We start from the raw sequence: 19,828 nt of genomic DNA, 5'->3' as shown, positions 1-19,828 counted from the left end.
CAACTTACTGCACCCATTGTTGCTAGTATTCAGTGTCCACAAATGACAACCCATCTCTCATTGAGTTTATAGTGGTTTAGTTAAGCAACCTAATAACCACAGCAGTGTTGAAAAGACATTTGTTAAAAAGTTTAAGCCTATTCTGATGGATTTACTAAAAGAATGTAGATATTTATGATGAAATTTGTTCATTTTTTAAAAAATATACATACGTGTATGTTTTAGTGTATCCCCTTTTGGCCTGAGGATGCTTCTAATAAACTTCTTATTCAAGTTGAAGGAAGTCAAGGCCCTCCCAAAAAGATATATTTTAACAGGCAAGAAAATTGTATTTTATTGCGTCTGGATAATGAGGTGAGTGATGTTATTTTTTTGTCTTGTGTCATTAGAGAGGCTAATATACACTAATTAGTATCTTATCTTTTTTCTTTATCTCAAATTATTATTTTTTTTTTCTTTCATCAAAAATGAATGAACATTTCATTTTGTAAATGAAAAAGTTACCAAAAGGAAACACATAAAACACTTGTTATACAAAAAGTTAGTTTGAGTGCCTAGAATACTGGAATATACCCTGTGTGGGGTTTCACCTACCTGCATACAATAATTAAGATTCATGGTGACCCAGACATGCATTATGAAATGCTGGATTTCTTCCTATGTTATTAGCAAATTATAAGTTATAGTTTTATTATTTAATGTTATTTATATTCTCGGGGAGAATGAGCACACTAAAGAACCTTTTCCTTTCTTCTAGCTTGGAGGCATTATAGCAGAAGTTCATCTGGCTGAGCATTCTACAATTATCACATTTTCAGATTATCATGATGGAGCAGCTACGTTCCTGTTAATAAATCACACCAAGGATGACCTGGTTCAGTACAAGCAAAGGTAAGAAGATGATCATAAATGTAGTAACTCCGAGTTTTAGTAAAGCCTAGCTGAAGAGACACTGACTGCATGACAATTTCTTAAGAATATAAACACTGATCATGGCATTACGACTATGTACAACAACATCCCCACTTTTAAAGAAGTATATACTGAAGTATCTAGGGGTAAAAATAACGTGATATCTAGAATTTACTTTTTTTTAAATTTGAGATGAAATTCACATCACATAAAACTATTTGAAAGTGAATAGTTCAGTGGTATTTAGTATATTCTCAGTCATGTGTAACCACTAACTCTGCCTAGTTCCAAAATATTTCCATCACTCCAGAATCAAACCCTGTTATCTATTAAGCAGTTTCCCCCAATCTCCCCCTTTTCCCAGTCCCTGACAACCGCATATCTGTGTTCTGTTTCTGTGGATTTACCTATTCTGGATATTTCATACAAATGGAATCATATAATATTTGTCCTTTTGTGTCTGAATTCTTTCACTTAACATAATTTTTTCAAGGTTCTTCCACATTGTAGCGTGTATCAGCACTTCATTCTCTTTTATGGCTAAATAATATTTCATTGTGTATGTGTACCAAAGCCCATTAAACCCATTGCTGGCAAGTTGATTCCTACTCATAGTGACCTTATAGGACAGAGTAGAACTGCTCCATAGGGTTTTCAAGGCTGCAGATCTTTACTGCCACATCTTTCTCCCACAAACAGCTGGTAGGTTCGAACCATTGACCTTTCGGTTAGCAGTTGATTGCTTTAACCACTGCCCTACCAGGGCTTCTATGTATGTACCAAATTTGTTTATTCCTTCATCCATTGATGGACATTTGCACTATTTCCACCTTTTGGATATTTTGAATAGTATTGCTATAAATATGCAGCATATGTATGTATTTATTTGAATAATAAACAAAAACCAAACCCATTGCCATCTAGTCTATTCTGACTCATAGCGACCCTATAGGGCAGAGTAGAACTGCCCCATATGACTTCCAAGGAGTGGCTGGTGTAATCAAACTGCAGACCCTTTCGTTAGCAGCCGAACTGTTAACCACTGCACCATCAGGGCTCCATTTGTTTGAATATTTGTTTTTAATTCTTTTGAGTACATACTTAGGCGTAGAATTGCTGGGTCATATGGTAATTCTATGTTTAATAGGATTTACTTTTAAATGTTTCAAATATAAACAAGAAGAAAGAAAAATAAGAATGCTGAAGCCAAGTGTGGCAAAACTTTGATAATTGTTGAATCTGGCATGAAATATATAAGTGTTTATTATGAGTCTCAGAATTTTATGTATGTTTGCAATTTTTCATATTTTTAATATAAGAATGTAACGATTGACGCTTCAGACTTCTTTCAAACCATAGGTAACTCCTCGCAGAGATGTGTAGGAAAAGGATTGCTACCCTTTAGCTACCTTAAAGACCATAGTTAAGTCTCGATGATTCAGGAGTTCTCCAAACATCGTTTGTTTCGGTTTGCTGTCATGTGACCTCCTAGTGCTCCAACAGTTTAGGCAGCTCTCTGCTCCTCTCTTCAGTAGACTCGGGCTGTTTTGAATTCTTTTTTTTTCTTTCTGCTTTTGGTTTTGTTTTCACCTGTGATTTGTCAGTGGACTCTTACTTACTAGTACCCTTAAACTTTCCTTCTACTGTTGAATGTGCAATTTCTAAATATTGATTAAAATCAAACAGACAATAAAAAAATAGGTAAGGACTTATCCAGTGCTGAGGTAGCAAGCACCCTAGAAGTCTTCATTTCCTACTATTCTCCCATCCTGTGAAAGATATTGAGGGAAAAAAATCCTGTGGTTTTTTTTTTATGATTATCCATATGTTTTGTTATTGGCAAGTAAAAATAATAAGCTGATTGAATAAAACTAAATCAACCAACCTAAAACCAAACCCGTACCTTTCAAGTTGATTCTGACTCATAGCAACCCTATAGGACAGAGCAGGACTGCCCCATAAGGTTTCCAAGGAGTAGTTGCATAAAGCAAATATAAAGGATTTCTCTTTTACCCTTCCACCTACGTAGCTAGAGTAACCTCTCCGAACCAGTATTCCCAGAATTAAGCCCTACAGAAAATGATTTGACTGACTTTTCTCAGTTCTCTAATGATAATGTAAAGTTGGTTGCATTCTAGATACATAGGACCTGAGTTAGTTCTTTATATACTCTAGGTGGCTTAGGGCATTATAGCTTAATTCTTGGGCAAATCTGGTTGAGTCTGATGGAGGCTGAACTAGAGACTTCTCAGGTTTTTCTTTGACTGTAACCTTACAATTTTCTTTACAGTACAGTTAAGATATAAAGGTTTTAGAGATCTTATCTACCCCATTGTTACAAATGTAAAAGTAAGCAATAGATAAGGGTGTACTTACTACAATGTGAGCCTGTGTCGAAATTTTGAAACTTAAAAACATAATCTTAATGAAAATTTATAAAATTAACAATATTGAAGAATGAACGGTGGACTTGGATTTAGAATTGTTTGAAGTAGTTCTTAAATCAAGAGCCAAAAATTTTGGTTTAGACCCAAGAGTATTGGTTTTAAAGAATATTTATTCCAGAGTCGGGTTGAAAGGTCTATTCTTTCTGACTGCTCCTTCCTCCATCAGCTCCTTCTTCCACCTACCCCTTAAATATTGCGGAGATGATATTCCTAGTTCCGTTCTGTTCATTTTCTATGTAATCTTTGAGTAATTTCATCCATACCAGTGAATACTTCAGTTACTTCCTGTGTGCTAACAATCCCAAATCTTTACTGCAACCTAGACTTCTCTTGAGTTTCACACCTTCTTCCTGAATGTGACATAAGAGTGGTTCAAAGCTGACCTCATTATTTGCACAACAAAATCTCCCTATTTTTTGTTTATCTCAGTGAATGATAGTGTCATCCATCTCTGTTATCCTGCATTTCTCCTGCCTCACTACACCATCCAATTAAACTCTCTCCATATATTTTTAATCTTCTCTTGTGTAATCTCTCCTATAATTATCCTAGTTCAGGCTTCCAGCATTACTTACTATTTGAGTAAACTTTTGGTCTTTCTATCTCTACTCTTGTCCCTCTTGTAAATCCTCCATGTTGCCACCAGAATTAAGATTCTAAAAATGCTAAATATAATCGTATCTCTCTTCTATATAAAATTCTTCAACAACTTCTTCTTTCAAAATAAAAATCTGTTACTAGGCCACCTGTCTAAAATCTTCTTTTTCTGTTGCCTAAATCTTACCCTATACTTAAGACAACTGCAGTCTTTGTTTCCTGAATGCTCTGGGTCCTTCGTGTGTTTTTTACCTTTATATAGGTGTGCCTTTCATTGCACGCGTAGATTATAGCATTTGTCACATCACATTGTCATTTCTTATGAGTTTAAGACATGTACGCATTCGTAGTTAACATTCTAAGGACTATGGTAAGTTTTTCTTTTCTTTGAATTCCCATTCTCTTTTTTTTTTTACCTAGGATAGCCCAGCTAATTTATGGATAAGGACTATTTTACAGTGAACTAAATAGATTAAAATTTACATGAATTAAAAGCAGTTCAAAATATTTTTAAACCAAATTTAGCTTTTTAAAGAAATGGATGTTATTTTCTGCATATAAAAATAATAGCTGTTTATTATTATTTAAAATTCTGTAGAAAAATTGTAAAAAGAGAATCATAAGTCCTGCATTCCCAATGCTGTTAACATTTTGATGCATTTCTTTCACTATTGCTATCATATATATATATAGCTCTGAATATTTCATTTTTAACGGCTTTTGTGAGCATGCAGATTTGCTTCAAAAACAGTTTTTAATGATTGTAAGATATTCCATCATTTAGATGCACTATAAACATCCCCTTATTGTTGTTTTTTTTTATTGTCGAGAGTTTCATTTCCAACTTTATGTTAGGATCTGCTTATCTTTTAATAGGGATCTTTAACTCATTTGTATTCATTATAATAACTAATTTATGTTTCCTTGCCACATACCGTATTTTTATTCAAATAAGATGCACGTTATAGGTTTGCCAACTGTGCCTTCACCCACAAGGTATTTTTGTGAGTGCCGCTATGCTCATTTTTTTTTTTTTCACAGCGACATGTAAAAAAAAAATTGACATCGTGGTGTTTATGCAAATACCTCTTGAGGGGAGGTCACAGTTGGCAAACAAACGTAGCAGGCATGCATTATTTGTTTAAAAATGAAGTACGTGTATATCTGTACATATATATATATTATGATATGGATTGTTTTCTTCTGAGGATGTTTTGGAAAATACAAATCCTATTTATGTTCTTAATGTTACTCTTTTGTTTTTGAAGATTTTAATCCATTTTTAATCAGTTCCGAGAATGAAAGTTTCTACGAATTTAGTCATGAAGAATTTAGAATGATTTTACATTTTCTTTGACCTCTCTTTCCAAACTTCCAATTCTTGTGACTGTTATTTGAGATTTTTGACCTAGGTTAATAGAAAATTTTTAGTTTTTCAAAATATGTATTATTTTATTTAAGACTTTTGGCGTTTACATTGATTTGTAACATGAACAAGTTGACTTTACTTAATGGGTTTAGTTGCTTACCCCACCAGTCATTTAATATTTCTACATCCCAGTTCTTAAAATTTTATTTTTGACATGGTTGGGGAAAAGTCTTGGATAATTTGCTTGAAAATCTCTTACTCTTGCAAATTAAAGGAGCTCTGGTGGCGTCATTGAAGCGCTAGGCTGTTAACCGAGAGGTCGATGGCTCACATCCACAGGAGGAAGATGTAGCAGTCTGCTTCCATGAAGATTTACAGCCATGGAAACCCTATGGGGCAGTTCTGCTTTGTCCTGTAGGTTCTTTATGATTTGGAATCAACTCAACAACAGTGGGTTTTTGGTTCTTAATGACAACTTGACATAAAACTTAAGTCATAACTTTCTCTCTCTGTTTTTTTTTTTTTTTTTTTTTCTGGGTAAATACAATTTTCCTATGGGACTTTTTATTTCTATTGTATTAAAATTTAAACATTTTACAAAGATATGTCTAGGGATAGAATTCCATTTTCAATTAATTTTGCCTGATATTCAGTGAATTTTTAATCTGCAGTCTCAGTTCCTTCTTTACCTCAGGAAAGCGATTTTTTAAATTATTTCTTTGGTTTTTAACTGCCATAATGTTTTGTTTTTTCCTAGAAATCTTTTTGTGAGTTGGTTGATTTTCTTAGATTTGCATCCCATGCCTCGTGACTTTTAAAAATAATTGAGCTGTATTGTTTTTGTCACAGTAAGAACAATACTTAGGAAAGGGTTACTAATTAAATTCTCTTATGTTTAATATAGAAAAGATAAAATAAGAAATAAACTTCTTGCAAAATTAATTTGTATTAAAAAATTTAACAAACTAGTTTCAAAGACTTAAAGCCTTTATTTTCTAAATAGAATAAATATTTTCCTTTAAATATTTTAATTATTTTCTTAGCAAAACCCTTTTTTACTACGGAGGAAAACGTTTCAGTCTAGCCTTACTCAGATCTCAATTAATGGACTAAGAATTAAGGAAGTAATATTTTGGAATTTTTATACCTGCATTTAATTTAATGCATATTTTTCCTATTTATGTCAGTTCTCTCAGTCAAATAGAGGACTCCCTTCCTCCTGGAAAAGCAGTATTTTATACATGGGCTGATCCAGTTGGCTCTAGAAAGCTGAAGTGGAAGTGTGGAAAAAGCCACGGTGAAGTAACACAAAAGGATGTAAGTATCGAGTTGATGATTATCATGTTCTCAACTGCTTTGTTTTTTTAAGGTATGATTTTTTAGCCATACTTGTTTTTTTTAGGACTGTTTTGCATATACACTTCTAAAAAATTGTCTAAGATTTTAAAAGCAGTATTCAAACTTTAATATTACCAAAAACGTTAAAAACCAACAATAGTCTTTTTTCAATTTACCTCGTTATCTACTTTGTTAGGAAGGAAACCATGGTGGTGTAGTGGTTAAGTGCTGAAGGGTAAAGCTTTGCTTGGAGAAGTGCTTTAGAATTTACCTTATAAACAGATGCATTCTCTGCACTGACAGCCGTCTTAGATTTAGCTTAGGAGCCCTGGTGGTGCAGTGGTAAAGCACTCAAACGCTAACTGAAAGGTCAGTGATTTAGAACCCACCAGCCGCTCCGTGGGAGAAAGGACTGGCCATCTGCTCCTGTAAAGATCACAGCCCTGGAAACCCTACGGGGCAGTTCTACTCTGTCCTGAAACACCTCTACGAGTCAGAATCTACTCGAGGACAATGAGTTTTTTGTTTGTTTTTAAAGGAACCTTTAAGGAATGGCTGGGTTAACTGTGGAGAATTTATTTCTGTATTGTAGGCTACTCTCTGATTTATTTTTTATGATGTTAAAGTTATATGTAAACATTTTCCAGTAATATTTTTAAAAACTTTCAGAAATTGTTTTATTAAAGTTTTACTTGCCCTTCAAAATTTACCGTGACTCCTATTCCAACATTATTTTCTTACCTGTAATGGTTATTTATTTTTTTTCCTTTTTTCTGTCTCTTAGTAAGCCAGTGGTTCTCTCAAAACGTCTTTGGAAGAGGGAGCTAGCTGTAGTTTGCCAAAAGTTTTATCATGGCTCAATATTAAATTTTATGAAGTGTTTTTTTCCATACGTAGGTACAATTTTATTTGCATACCATTCCTTTTTGTACTTCAACCATCTGTCTTATATCGCTCTTTCTCTTACCACTGGTTAATTCCATCTGGATCTTGGCTGAAAGCAGAGAATACCAGAAAGATGTTGACCTGTGTTGTTGATTACCCAAAGGCAGACTGTGCATCATAACAAATTATGTATAACATTGCAAAGAACGGGAATTCCAGAACTATTAATTATGCTCATGTGGAACCTGTACATAGACCAAGAGGCCATCATTTGAACGGAACAAGGGGATGCTACGTGGTTTAAAATCAGGAAAGATCCAACACTGTGCATCAGTGTTGGATCTTTCATCATACTTATTCGGTCTGTATGCTGAGCAAATAATCTGAGAAGCTAAACTATATGAAGAAGACCGCAGCATCAGGACTGGAGAAAGGCTCATTAACAACCTGTGACAGGCAGATGACACAACCTTGCTTGCTGAAAGTGCAGAGGATTTGACGCACTTACTGCTGAAGATCAAAGACCACAGCCTTCAGTATGGATTACACCTCAGCATAAAGAAAACAAAAATCCTCACAACTGGACCAATAAACAACATCATGACAACCAGAGAAAATATTGAAGTTGTCAAGGATTTCATTTTACTTGGATTCACAATCAATGCCCATGGAAACAGCTGTCAAGAAATCAAACGACATATTGCATTGGGCAGGTCTGCTGCAAAAGACCTCTTTAAAGAATTAAAAAGCAAAGATGTCACTTTGAGGACTAAGATGTGCCTGACCTACGCCATGGTGTTTTCAGTCACATCGTATGCATGTGCAAGTTGGACAGTGAGTAAGGAAGACTGCAGAAGAATTGTTGCTTTGAATGACGATGTTGGCAAAGAATACTGGATATATCATGGACTGCCAGAAGAACAGACAAATCTGTCTTGAAAGAAGTACAGCCAGAATGCTTTTTAGAAGCGAGGATGGCAAGACTTTGTCTCATGCACTTTGGACATGTTACCAAGAGGGACCAGTCCCTGGAGAAAGACATCATGTTTGATAAAGTAGAGGGTCACAAAAAAAGAAGAAGACCCTCAACAAAATGAGTTGATACAGTGGCTGCAACAAGGGGCTGAAACATAACAACAATAGTGAGAATGGCGCAGGACCGGGTCGTGTTTCATTCTGTTGCGTATAGTTTACTATGAGTCAGAACCAACTCAATGGCACCTAACAACAATAACAATTCCTTCTGTAGAATTTCCTTGAGTGAGTCTCTGTTGATGGTGAACTTTAGTAGTTTTTTTTTGTCTGCCCCAAAACAAAACCACACTTGTTCCCATCAAGTTGATTCTGCTTCAGAGCAACCCGGTAGGACAGAGTAGAACTGCCCCATAGTGATTTTAAGGCTGTCATCTTTACGGAAGCAGACTGCTACATCTTTCTCCTGCAGAGATGCTGGTGGGTTCTAACCACCCACCTTTCAGTGAACTTAATCACTGTACCACCAGACTTTTTTTTTTTAATTGAAGGTATTTTTTGCTTTGTAAGTAATTCTGGGTTCAGAGTTATTTGCTCTTAGTGTATGGATGATATTTTTCCATTGTCTTCCAGCATTGCTATTGAGGAGTCTGGTAGGGTTGGTTTTTTGGTTTTTAAATGTAATTAAGAGGGTTGCTTATAGTTGGCCTAACTTAAATATTTTTATTTTTGAATGTTAAATTACTTCAGAAAAAAGATCGTTATTTTAATTTAGAAGTAATCTCACTCATTTGGTGAGTACTTCTACAATATTTGTACCATTGTGATAATTCAGGTTTATAAAGAGAAATCTGAAACCCACTGCATGATATTAGAAAACTTCTGAATTATTTGGAAATAAACTAGTTCCAATTTAGTTTAAGTGCTGTATATATATATATATTTTTTATATTTTATTATAGAGTGTTTTTAAAGTAACACAACTGTTCTTAGATGCTGCAGTTTTCAATCTCCGTGAGTTGTAACCTGAATGTATACTGTATAATTTTGTTGATCAGGATATTTTCATAACCAGAAATTCATGGCTGACTGCTAATTATTAGAATTTGTGGTATCTGTCTTGTCACTGAGCCTTAAGATCATTATAGCAGCACGATGCTAATATAAGAACTTTCTGCAGAATTGTCTCGTAGTATGAATGTTCGTACTTTTTAGAGCAGGCACCTGAGGTGGCAGGTATTTTTTATCCTATTTCTGATTCTGTTCTGAAACAAAATAGGAATTTCAGACTGAAACAACCTTTAACACATTGCTACAGTCTTAATAAAGCAGAGAAAATAATTCTTTTTGTTATAGATAAGTCCACAAAGGAAGATTAGATAAATTTTATTAAAATGTTAAAGGAACTTAAACATTTAACTTGTCTTCCTAATTAATACCTTCGTAATAGCAATGGCAGTAGCTAATATCCAATGGTTACTATGGTATGAATTTCCAAGTATTGTACATATATTAATTCATTTAGTTGCCACCCCAACCCTATAAAGTGGGTGCTGTTATTATTCTCGTTTTACAAATATGGAATCTAGATTTCATGTTGATTGGGACGAAGCTAACTATTTTTTTATATTTTGATTGTTTTGTTTTAGGATATGATGACACCTATAACTGTGGGGAAAAAGACCATTTATTTAGTTTCATTCTTTGAAGGCTTACAACGCATTATTTTATTCACTGAAGACCCGAGGGTATTTAAAGTAACATACGAAAGTGAGAAAGCAGAGATAGCAGAGCAAGAAATTGTGTTGTCATTACAAGATGTTGGAATTTCTCTCGTCAACAATTACACAAAACAAGAAGTAGCCTATATCGGCATTACGAGGTTAGATCAATTAAGATTTGGATAAATTTAAATGATCAGCTCTTAATTATTAAGAAGTTATGATTATAAAATTTGAAGTAATTTAGTTTCAATTTTGCTTTTTGACTGTTCATTGGCACAAAGGTAATGCTAACTTAAAAGTGCTTTATTTTTGTTTATTTATTTTTTGTGAGATAGACATCAAAAATCAAATTTATGAACTTCTCATTATCTTGTTAATTCTCTCAGCTCTCTTAAAAGTTAGCTTTATTCAGCTTATGAAAAGTAGTTCTTTATTTAGCATGTCATAAAAAATGCTTAGTTGTCCATCACTGCCTACCATACTGCAGGGTGCACTGTAGATGCTCTATAAATAGTTGACAGTAAACACAATCACTTTCTAGCTTAGCTTGACCATGGCTCTTTAAGATCTAATAAGGTAATACTATATTTATTTAGGAGCCCTGGTGGTGCAGTGGTTCAAGCGTTTGGCTGCTAACCAGAAGGTTGGCAGTTCAAATCCACCAACCACTCCGTGAAAGAAAGATGAGGCAGTCTGCTCCCTTAAAGATTTACAACCTTGGAAAATGTATGAGGGGGGGTTCTACTCTGTCAATAGGGTTATGATTAGTTGGAATTGACTAGACAGCAGTGGGTTTAGGTATTTATCATTCCCTATGTAAGAAATCAACAGTGATACTATTTTCTCTCTCCTATGCCCTTGTTATTCTTATTCATAAACACTTGAATCAAAAGTAATTTGTATACATTGATACTTAATTTGAGAGCATTTCTTCCTACTTACATAACCAGGATAATTTGGCTTTAATCCTGTACTTGAGTTAAAAAAAAAAATTGATACAGCTCCCTCCTTAATGCAGTTTCTTTGACCTGACTTCCATGATACCTCACCATCTTAGTTTTTCTTCCTATCCCAACTTCCGCGATCTCATTTGTTGATTGCTTCCTCTCAGCTGCTTAATAATGGGCGCCCTGAGGCTCTCAGACCTCAGCCCTCTTCTCTTCTATTTCAGCTTTATGATTTCAAATACCATATGCCAGATTTCTGCCTTCAGCCAGACTTGTCTTATGAACTCCAGATTGTATATCCAACTGCCTACACAAAATCACTCTCCAGATGTCTAAGAGACTTCTTCATCTGTGCTAAATCAAACTTCTGATTTCCCCCTCTTACCAAAACCTGCTCCCCATCTGAGTTAATGACAGCTACATCCCTCTGGTTGCTTAGGCCAGAAACTTTGGAATCATCTTTTTATCTCACATCCCATGTCTAATCCATCCAGAAGTTCTGTGCTGGCTCTACCTTCAAAATGCATTTGGAATCTGACCACTTTTTACTACCTCACTGTTACCACCCTAGTTAGAGCCATCACCATTTCTTACCTGGCTTGCTGCATTAAACTTCTAACAGGTTTTCCTGCCTCTAACCTTGACTCACCCTCTTTCTTTACTCCTACACCAGAGGTACAGTGTGTTCTTAAAAAAGTTTAAGTCAGATCATGTCACTCATCTTTTCTCATAAACCTTTAATGGCTCCGTATCTCATTCAGAATAAAACTCAAAAGTCCTTATTATGTCTTACAAGGCTTTACATTATTTGGCCTCCCATTTCTTCTCTTCATCTTCTACTTCTCCCCTGATTTAATGTGTTCCAGCTACACCAGCCTCCTTGCTCTTCTTTATACAGTACAGGTGTGCTCCCGCTTTATAGCCTTTGCTCCAACTGATCCCTCTCTCTGAAGTGTTCTTTTCCTGTTATCTACTGGATAACTCCTCTCCTCCTTCAAGGTTTTCTGAAATCTCATCTTCTGAGTGAGGCTCCCCGTTGACCACCTATTTTAATGCTGTACCTCACCCTGCCCAGTTTTCATCTCCCAGTATTCCTCTTTCAAAAGCATTTATTGTGTTTACTCTTTATCACCTATCACTCTCCAGCTAGAATGAAGCTCCAGAAGGGCAGAGGTGTTCGCCGATACATCCCTACGCCTAAAATAGTGCCTGATTATAGTAGAGGTTCAATAAATATTAGTTGAATGAATTGATGTTTTTTAAGTTGTAATGTGCTTGCTTATAACTGAGGCTATTGTAAAATTTCACTGAAGATTTTGTAATTCATGTAATAAACCTGTTTAAAGGAAAATGTTTATAAATTGGTACTATGATTTTTGCTTTTATCTGTAAGTTCTGATGTGGTTTGGGAGACAAAGCCCAAGAAAAAGGCAAGATGGAAGCCTATGAGTGTAAAGCAAACTGAGAAGTTAGAGAAAGAATTTAAAGAATATACTGAATCTTCACCTTCAGAAGATAAGATTATTGAATTGGATACTAACATTCCGGTAATATTTTTAAGTACTTATTTGAAGTTTTACTTTTTATCTATTGTAATTAGATGAACCACTAGTGAATTTTCAAGGAAAGTTGAAATATAATTGAATGTAATCCTATCATACATACATTATGTAGAATATTTGAAAGGGGTAGTTATCTGTATTAATGAGACATTTTCTTCAGATGCTAATGATCTGTTGCTTGGGTTAACACGAAAATAATAAAAATTTTAAAATTGTTTTATATTCCTTTTGTGATTTTATTTTTAATTCATCTATACAAAAAGTAATAACAGCCAAAACTATTAGGATTATAAGAATATTTATGTGAATTTTATGAATATGGAGTATATGTATATAAAGATCTGACTCTAAACCTAACCAAATATTTAACCTACTGTTTTAATTAGTATTATCCTAAAAGTATTTTGGTACACATTTCTAATTTCAGACAGTTACAGATAAAGAGAAACTTATAGGGGTCTTTTTTCTTGGGGGGGGTATATTTTCCAGGTTCGCTTAACACCTAGTGGTAGTAACATGAAAATTCTGCAACCACATGTAATAGCTGTACGGAGAAATTATCTGCCAGCATTAAAGGTGGAATATAGCACATCCGCACATCAGTCATCCTTTAGAATTCAAATTTACAGAATACAGGTACGCCTTTTAAAGAACATGGTAAGAAACCAGATGTATTCCTGTGCTGTTTTATCTAGTGTTTCCGTTTCAGTGTTAGGCTAGACTTTTTGATTGCTTCTACTCCTTCAATCTTGTTATTCTGATCAGCTTGTATGATTGACATATTAATATACTGACATGTTTTTCATTTTCTTAGATCCAGAACCAGATACATGGTGCTATATTTCCATTTGTGTTTTATCCTATAAGACCTCCTAAGTCGGTCACCATGGATTCAGGTTTGTTCCGGTGTTTAGATTGCAATGAAAGCAGTCATATTAGCTATTTGATTCATTTTAGTGTAAAAATATGAAATGAGACCATTTTCAAGTTGAGTTTCTTTAGGACCATTGGAAAATTAAACCTCTTGAGAAAGGACCAGCAAGTACTCAGTTAACTTCAACAAAACTGAGTGACTACTAAAGAAAAGATTAATTAAAACTATGTATTTTTTTTTTTATGTATTTAAATTTTTAGGATTAGTGATAAAAAAAAAAAAAACAGATTACTATTTGATTTAAAAACCATTGGGGCCTTTGAATAAACAGTGAGGAAGTTCAAATTCAGTGTTTTCTAATAGCAGAAACTATCTTATGTTTTTCAGATAAGAATAATGGATGTTATTTTTCCACCCTCTTCTTCCCCTTTGTTTTTGTTCTTTTTTGGCTGTCCCTCTTATATCCACTTTCTCTTTCCTCCCCCACTACCATGTTTTACTCCCCTTTTCTGCTCACCCCCACACTGGCTCGAAACTGTCTATGGGGTGATCTTCAAAATCAGCTTGAATGCTTTTTGACCAAATGTGCAAGCCCAAGTCCCTCTACCCGGCGGCCTGGGATGGGATGCTGGAATCTGTGCTTTTCAGAGATTCTCAGAAAACTCTAATTCATACTTTTATTTTAAAATTCCTAATTTAAAGGATTAGAGTGAATACAGATAATTGAAACTGTAATCCTGGAATCTAAAATTAAGATTGTAATGAATCTTGAAAATATCAATCATTGATACTCATGGTTTCATGGATGATTTTATTGTGCATTGTGATCTATAGTAAATGGCAAGAAAATGCTTATCTTTTGCTTATAGCATCATAACGTTAATCATGTTTATTAACCTTTTCAGCACCAAAGCCCTTTACAGATGTCAGTATTGTCATGAGATCTGCAGGGCATTCGCAAATATCACGTATTAAGTAAGTGTATTAATAGAATTTTTTTGCGTTCATTTAAAATTTTGGTTTAAATATATGTGTTAATTGTACTTTTTAAAAATAAATTCCAGATGAATCAAAGATTTAAATGTAAGATATTAAATTATAAAGGTTGTAGAAAAATTTATTAATTATTTTATAATCTTGGAATCAGAGGGCTTTGGATGAAATATACCTAGGTATTAATGTTCTTTCTAGTTTATGGATTTTGTTTGTTTTCTCTCTTAAGTTGTCTATAATGACTGTATATTGTTTTAGAGACAAGGTAAAAATAACTTTTTCATACTCACCCACCATCCAATCCAAGAAAGAAAGGGATTACATTAATATCCAACTATTAATTACTACCCAATCTCTTGCTTTCTTCACATCACCGTAATAAACACTGTCCTCATTCCTTTGATTTTTAAAATACAGTTTTATTTTGAATGTATATGTGCACCTAGACGTTATTATTTAGTTTTTGTTGGCTTCTGATTTTTAAAAAGTTGTTTCAAGCCATGCACAGACTCTTGGGACATTTTTTTTTTAATTCAGCTCTTTTACTAAAATGCGTTAATGTTGTATGTAGCTATAGTCTGTTCTGCATCGCTAATGTATAATGTTCTGTTGTATAACTATATACCACAGTATACTTACTCATTTGCTTTATATGGGGATTTAAAGTTTGGGTTATTCTAATTTTTTACACTTATAAAAATGTTGCCATGACTTTTTTATTCATTCATCTAAAAATTCCTAAGTTTCCGAGTTTATCTAATTTTTTCATCTACTTAACACAGTTAACTGATTACATTTTTACTGTTATCTGCTTATAGGTATTTCAAAGTGTTGATCCAAGAAATGGATCTCAGGTTAGATCTTGGGTTTGTGTATGCTTTAGCAGAACTTATGACAGAAGCTGAGGTGACTGAAAAAACAGAGGTAAGACTGACTATAATAGCATTTGATGGGAAGGACTAGGGAAAGGGGAAAACTAAAAAAACTAAATACTGTTATAAATTCTTAAAAGCATTAAATGACTTTTCCACTTTAAAAAAATAATCTAAAAAAGTTAATATGCTGTTATAGTAAGTACATTGGTAGAAATCATATTCTGAGAGTATAGAAGACAGAAGCAACAGCTCTTTTAAGTTAGCTAATAGGAGGAAACATTTTGGGCCAATAGTAGGGGAAAGAGGGTGACAGTAATGTTCATAGTACTGCCAATCTTCTCCTTTATTGTTCTGGGTTACTTTGTGGACTTTTGCATTGATTAATAATTTAGAATTTGGGGTATGACCAGGATATTTTATGAGCAAAGGAATAAGGTAAATTAAAAGGTAATGTTAATGAGGGAGGAACAACTCAGAAAAGGAGGATGAGAATGTTTGCATAACTCAAACAATGTAATCAATGTCATTAAATAAGGATCTCAGGTAATGCATAAAGACAAGCTCAAATATACTTTTTAAAAATCGTTTTTTAACAGCATAAATTCATTGTGATATAATTTACATACCATACAGTTCACCCAGTTAAAGTGAACAATTCAGTGTTTTTTAGTATATTCACAGGTATGTGCAGCCATTACCACAGCCAATTAAGGAACATTTCATCTCTTCAAAAGGAAATCCCTTATGCTTTTTTTAATCACCCCCATATCCTCCCATTGCCCTAGCGTTAAGCAACTATCAGTCTACTTTCTATCTCTATGGAGCTGCCTATTCTGGGCATTTCATATGAATGGAATCATATAATATGTGACCTTTTTTTGACAGATTTCTTTCACTGAGCATGGTATTTTCTGGGTTCATCCATGTTGTGGCATGTAGCATTACTTCATTTTTTTTTTATGGCCAAATGATATTGTATGCATAATGCCACATTTTGTTTATTCATTCCTCAGTTAGTGGATATTTGGGCTATTTCCACATTGCCTCTGCTGTGAATACTGTTATGATGAGCATTCATATTTTGTGTATATTCTCGTGAGTTTTACCTAGGAGTAGAATTGCTGGGTTGTATGATACCTAACCCTGAACCCATTGTTGTTGAGTCTGTTCCAACTCATAGCGACCCTACAGGACAGGGTAGAACTGCCTCACAGGGTTTCGAAGGCTGTAAATCTTTACGGAAACAGACTGCCACATCATTCTCCCAAGGAGTAGCTGGTGGGTTTGAGCCACCGACCTTTTGGTTAGCAGCCAACCGCTTTTAACCACTGTGCCACCAGGGCTCCTTTGGTTATATGGAAGTTGTGTTCCAACATTTGAGGACTGCTAGACTGTCTTCCAAAGCATCTGTACTGTTTTATATTCCCACCAGCAATATATGAAAGCTCAGTTATCTCCAGATCCTCACCAGCACTTGTTATTTCCCGTGTAGCTCATTCTCACCGTCCTTATGATTGTGAAGTGTTATCTCATTGTGGTTTGGATTTGCATTTCCCTGATGACCAGTGATGTCAGGCATCTTTGGATATGTTCATTGATCATTTGTATATCTTCTTTGGAAAAAAAATATATATCCCCCTTTTCTTCTAAGAGTTTTCTAGTTTTAGTCTTACATTTAGGTCTTTGGTTCATTTTGAGTTAATTTTTACATAAGGTGTGAGGTAAGGGTCCAACATCATTCTTCTGCATGTGGCTATCCAATTCTCCTAGTCCATTTGTTGAAAAGACTATTTTTCCCCGTCAAATGGTCTTGGCATACTTATCAAAATTCAGTTGACCATAGATACATAGTCTCTGTTGTTTTTCTAATTCTGTGTTTTGTTCATTTCCACTCTAATCTTTATTATTATTTTCCTCTACTTGCTTTAGGTTTAGTTTGCTTTTCTTTTTTCCATTGTCTTAAGGTTCAGTTTTTAAATTTGGAGTCTTTCTTTTTTCTTAATCTAGGTATTTAGAGCTATAAATTTATTTTATTTTATTTTTTTTGGTAGTGGTTGCTCCAGGGCTCACCATATATACCTTGAATTATGTTTTTAGTTTTAGACTTACACTGGCTTAATTGCAGGGAGTTTTATAGGAATGTTATTCCTAGATAGCTCTCTACCCTTTCCAACCTTTTTGTGGTATTCTCTTACACATGTTATATCTATTAATGTTACAAACTCAGCAATACAGTATTATATTTACCATCTGTAGTTATTTCTTTAGCTCAATACACCTTTGTTGCCAACCACCTCGTTTGTGCTGTTACTGGCAAATATATTACATTTCTGTGTGTTATAGACCCTACAGTATATTATGCACATATTATTTTATATGATTAGTTTGTAAACAGATTATGAGAAAAAAGAAAAAATATGTATGTATACTATTTCTTTTATAATTACATGATCCCTTTTCCTGTGGCCTTAGTCCAGGGAGCCTTGTCTGATGGGAGATTCTTTTATTTCATTTTTGAGAGATAGCTTTTCTGGAAATAGGATTTTTGATCGACTGTTTTATGCTTTGAGCATTTTGATTATGTTATCCCACTGTTTTCTTACCTCCATGGTTTCTTCTGAGAAGTCAGCTATTAATCTTATTGGGGTTTTCTTGTAGGTGATGAGTGATTTTTCTCTTGCTGCTTTCAAAATTTTCTTCTTGTCTTTGAAACTCATCATTTTTACTATTGTGTGTTTTTATGAATTTCTTTGTGTTTATTCTACTTGGAGTTTATTGAGCTTCCTGAATGCATAGGTTAGTGTTTCTGAGTAAATTTGGGACATTTTCAGCCATTATTTCTTTGACTATATATTCACGTGTATGTATGCATATACCCTGGTGGTGCAATGGTTAAGTGCTCAGCTGCAAACCAAAAGGTTGGTGATTCCAACCCCACCCAGCAGCTCCACAGGAGGAAGACCTGGTGGTCTGTTCCTGTAAAGATCACAGCCTAGAAAATCATGTGAGGTGGTTCTACTTTGTCACATGTGGTCTCTATAAGTCAAAATTTACTTGAGATATATATACATATATATGTATATATACACATGTATATACATATGTATATTTTTTTTCCCTCTTCTCTCTCCCCCCTCTCTTTCTGGTATTCCCATTATGCAAACATTAGTGTACTTAATGGCGTCCCACATTTCTCTGAGGCGCCGTTCATTTTCCTTCATTCCTTTTTTTCTTCTCTGTTCTCCAGATTATATAATCTGTTGATTTATCGTGCTCATTTTTTTCTTCTGCCAGTTCACATCTACTTTTGAACCCTTTAATGAATTTTTCACTCAGTTATTGTAATTTTCAGTACCGGAATTTCGATTTGCCTTTTTTTTTAAATAATCTTTATTTCTGTATTGATCTTCTCTATTTGTTGTGATAGTATCATCATACCTTCCTTCTTTAATCATTATTTTTTCCGGTTATTTGAACATATTTAAAATTACTACTTTGTATTCTTTTCCCATTAAATCTAATATCAGGTTTCTCTGACAGGCAATTTCTGTTGGCATTGTACCCATTGCCAATATATCCATCATACTTCCTCTTTACTTACATGTCTCATAACTTTTGGTTGGAAACTGGACATTTTAGATAATATGTTGTACCTACTCTGGATTCTGGTCTACCACTTCTGGTGCTTGTTATTGTTATTTGCTCGTTTATTTGTTTAGTGACAGACTGGATTATTTTAGTGAAGTCTTCCCCTTTGTCTTAGTATTAAGCCTCTGATGTTGCTCTTCACAGAGCTGTGGCTTTGAATATGCCCACAATCACCCTGGGATGATGGTGGTTTCAGCAGGACTCTCTATCGCTTTCCCTGACCACTTGCAGCTGTTATACTCCACTAATTGCAGGCTGACTGCTCAATTGTTTTCAGCAATGCCCTGGAGCATAAATTGCTTTACAGATTAATCCAATCAAATTTGAGCTTCTTTGAAGGAATGCTTCCAGAGGTCAAGTGTTTGATACCTGTCTAACCCCAGGAGACCTCATCCCAGTTGTCTCTTTCCCCAGTTATCTCCTGCATACCCTCCAGCCTACAGCTTAGCCTCTATCTTTGTTAATCTACGAGTCTGCTCCCAGTTGCGTCTTACCATCTCCACCGTTTTTTGAGAGCAGGCTTAGTCTTGAACTTCTCCACACTCTGTCACAAATGAAGTTAGTTCCTTCGGGAAGAGATTTGGAGCTATTTGTTTTAAGGCCTACTTTCTCTATAGGCAAAATCTCTGAGCCAGGGCTCTGGAGCTGGGGATTGGAAAATGGCTGATGAATAACATCCCTGCTT

General features: G+C 34.6%; 1 protein-coding gene across 5 annotated transcripts in view; it reads left to right on the top strand.

The window, feature by feature from the left end:
• Positions 1–19,828, top strand: part of VPS13A (vacuolar protein sorting 13 homolog A) — a 265,017-nt gene that overhangs the window by 202,389 nt on the left and 42,800 nt on the right. For all 5 annotated transcript variants that reach the window (XR_010322961.1, XR_010322960.1, XM_064291207.1 and 2 more), the window contains 9 exons: positions 226–354; positions 758–891; positions 6,513–6,642; positions 10,170–10,402; positions 12,585–12,738; positions 13,243–13,389; positions 13,568–13,649; positions 14,533–14,602; positions 15,439–15,544. Coding sequence is in view for 3 of the 5 variants with exons in the window: in XM_064291207.1 (XP_064147277.1) it covers positions 226–354; positions 758–891; positions 6,513–6,642; positions 10,170–10,402; positions 12,585–12,738; positions 13,243–13,389; positions 13,568–13,649; positions 14,533–14,602; positions 15,439–15,544 (1,185 nt within the window). In the remaining 2 variants the exon portion in view is untranslated. The remainder of the gene's footprint in view (positions 1–225; positions 355–757; positions 892–6,512; positions 6,643–10,169; positions 10,403–12,584; positions 12,739–13,242; positions 13,390–13,567; positions 13,650–14,532; positions 14,603–15,438; positions 15,545–19,828) is intronic.

The sequence above is a fragment of the Loxodonta africana genome, chromosome 9 (assembly GCF_030014295.1).
Source record: "Loxodonta africana isolate mLoxAfr1 chromosome 9, mLoxAfr1.hap2, whole genome shotgun sequence".
In the NCBI taxonomy this organism is placed as follows: domain Eukaryota; kingdom Metazoa; phylum Chordata; class Mammalia; order Proboscidea; family Elephantidae; genus Loxodonta; species Loxodonta africana.
This window is presented reverse-complemented; position numbering and strand designations above follow the sequence as displayed.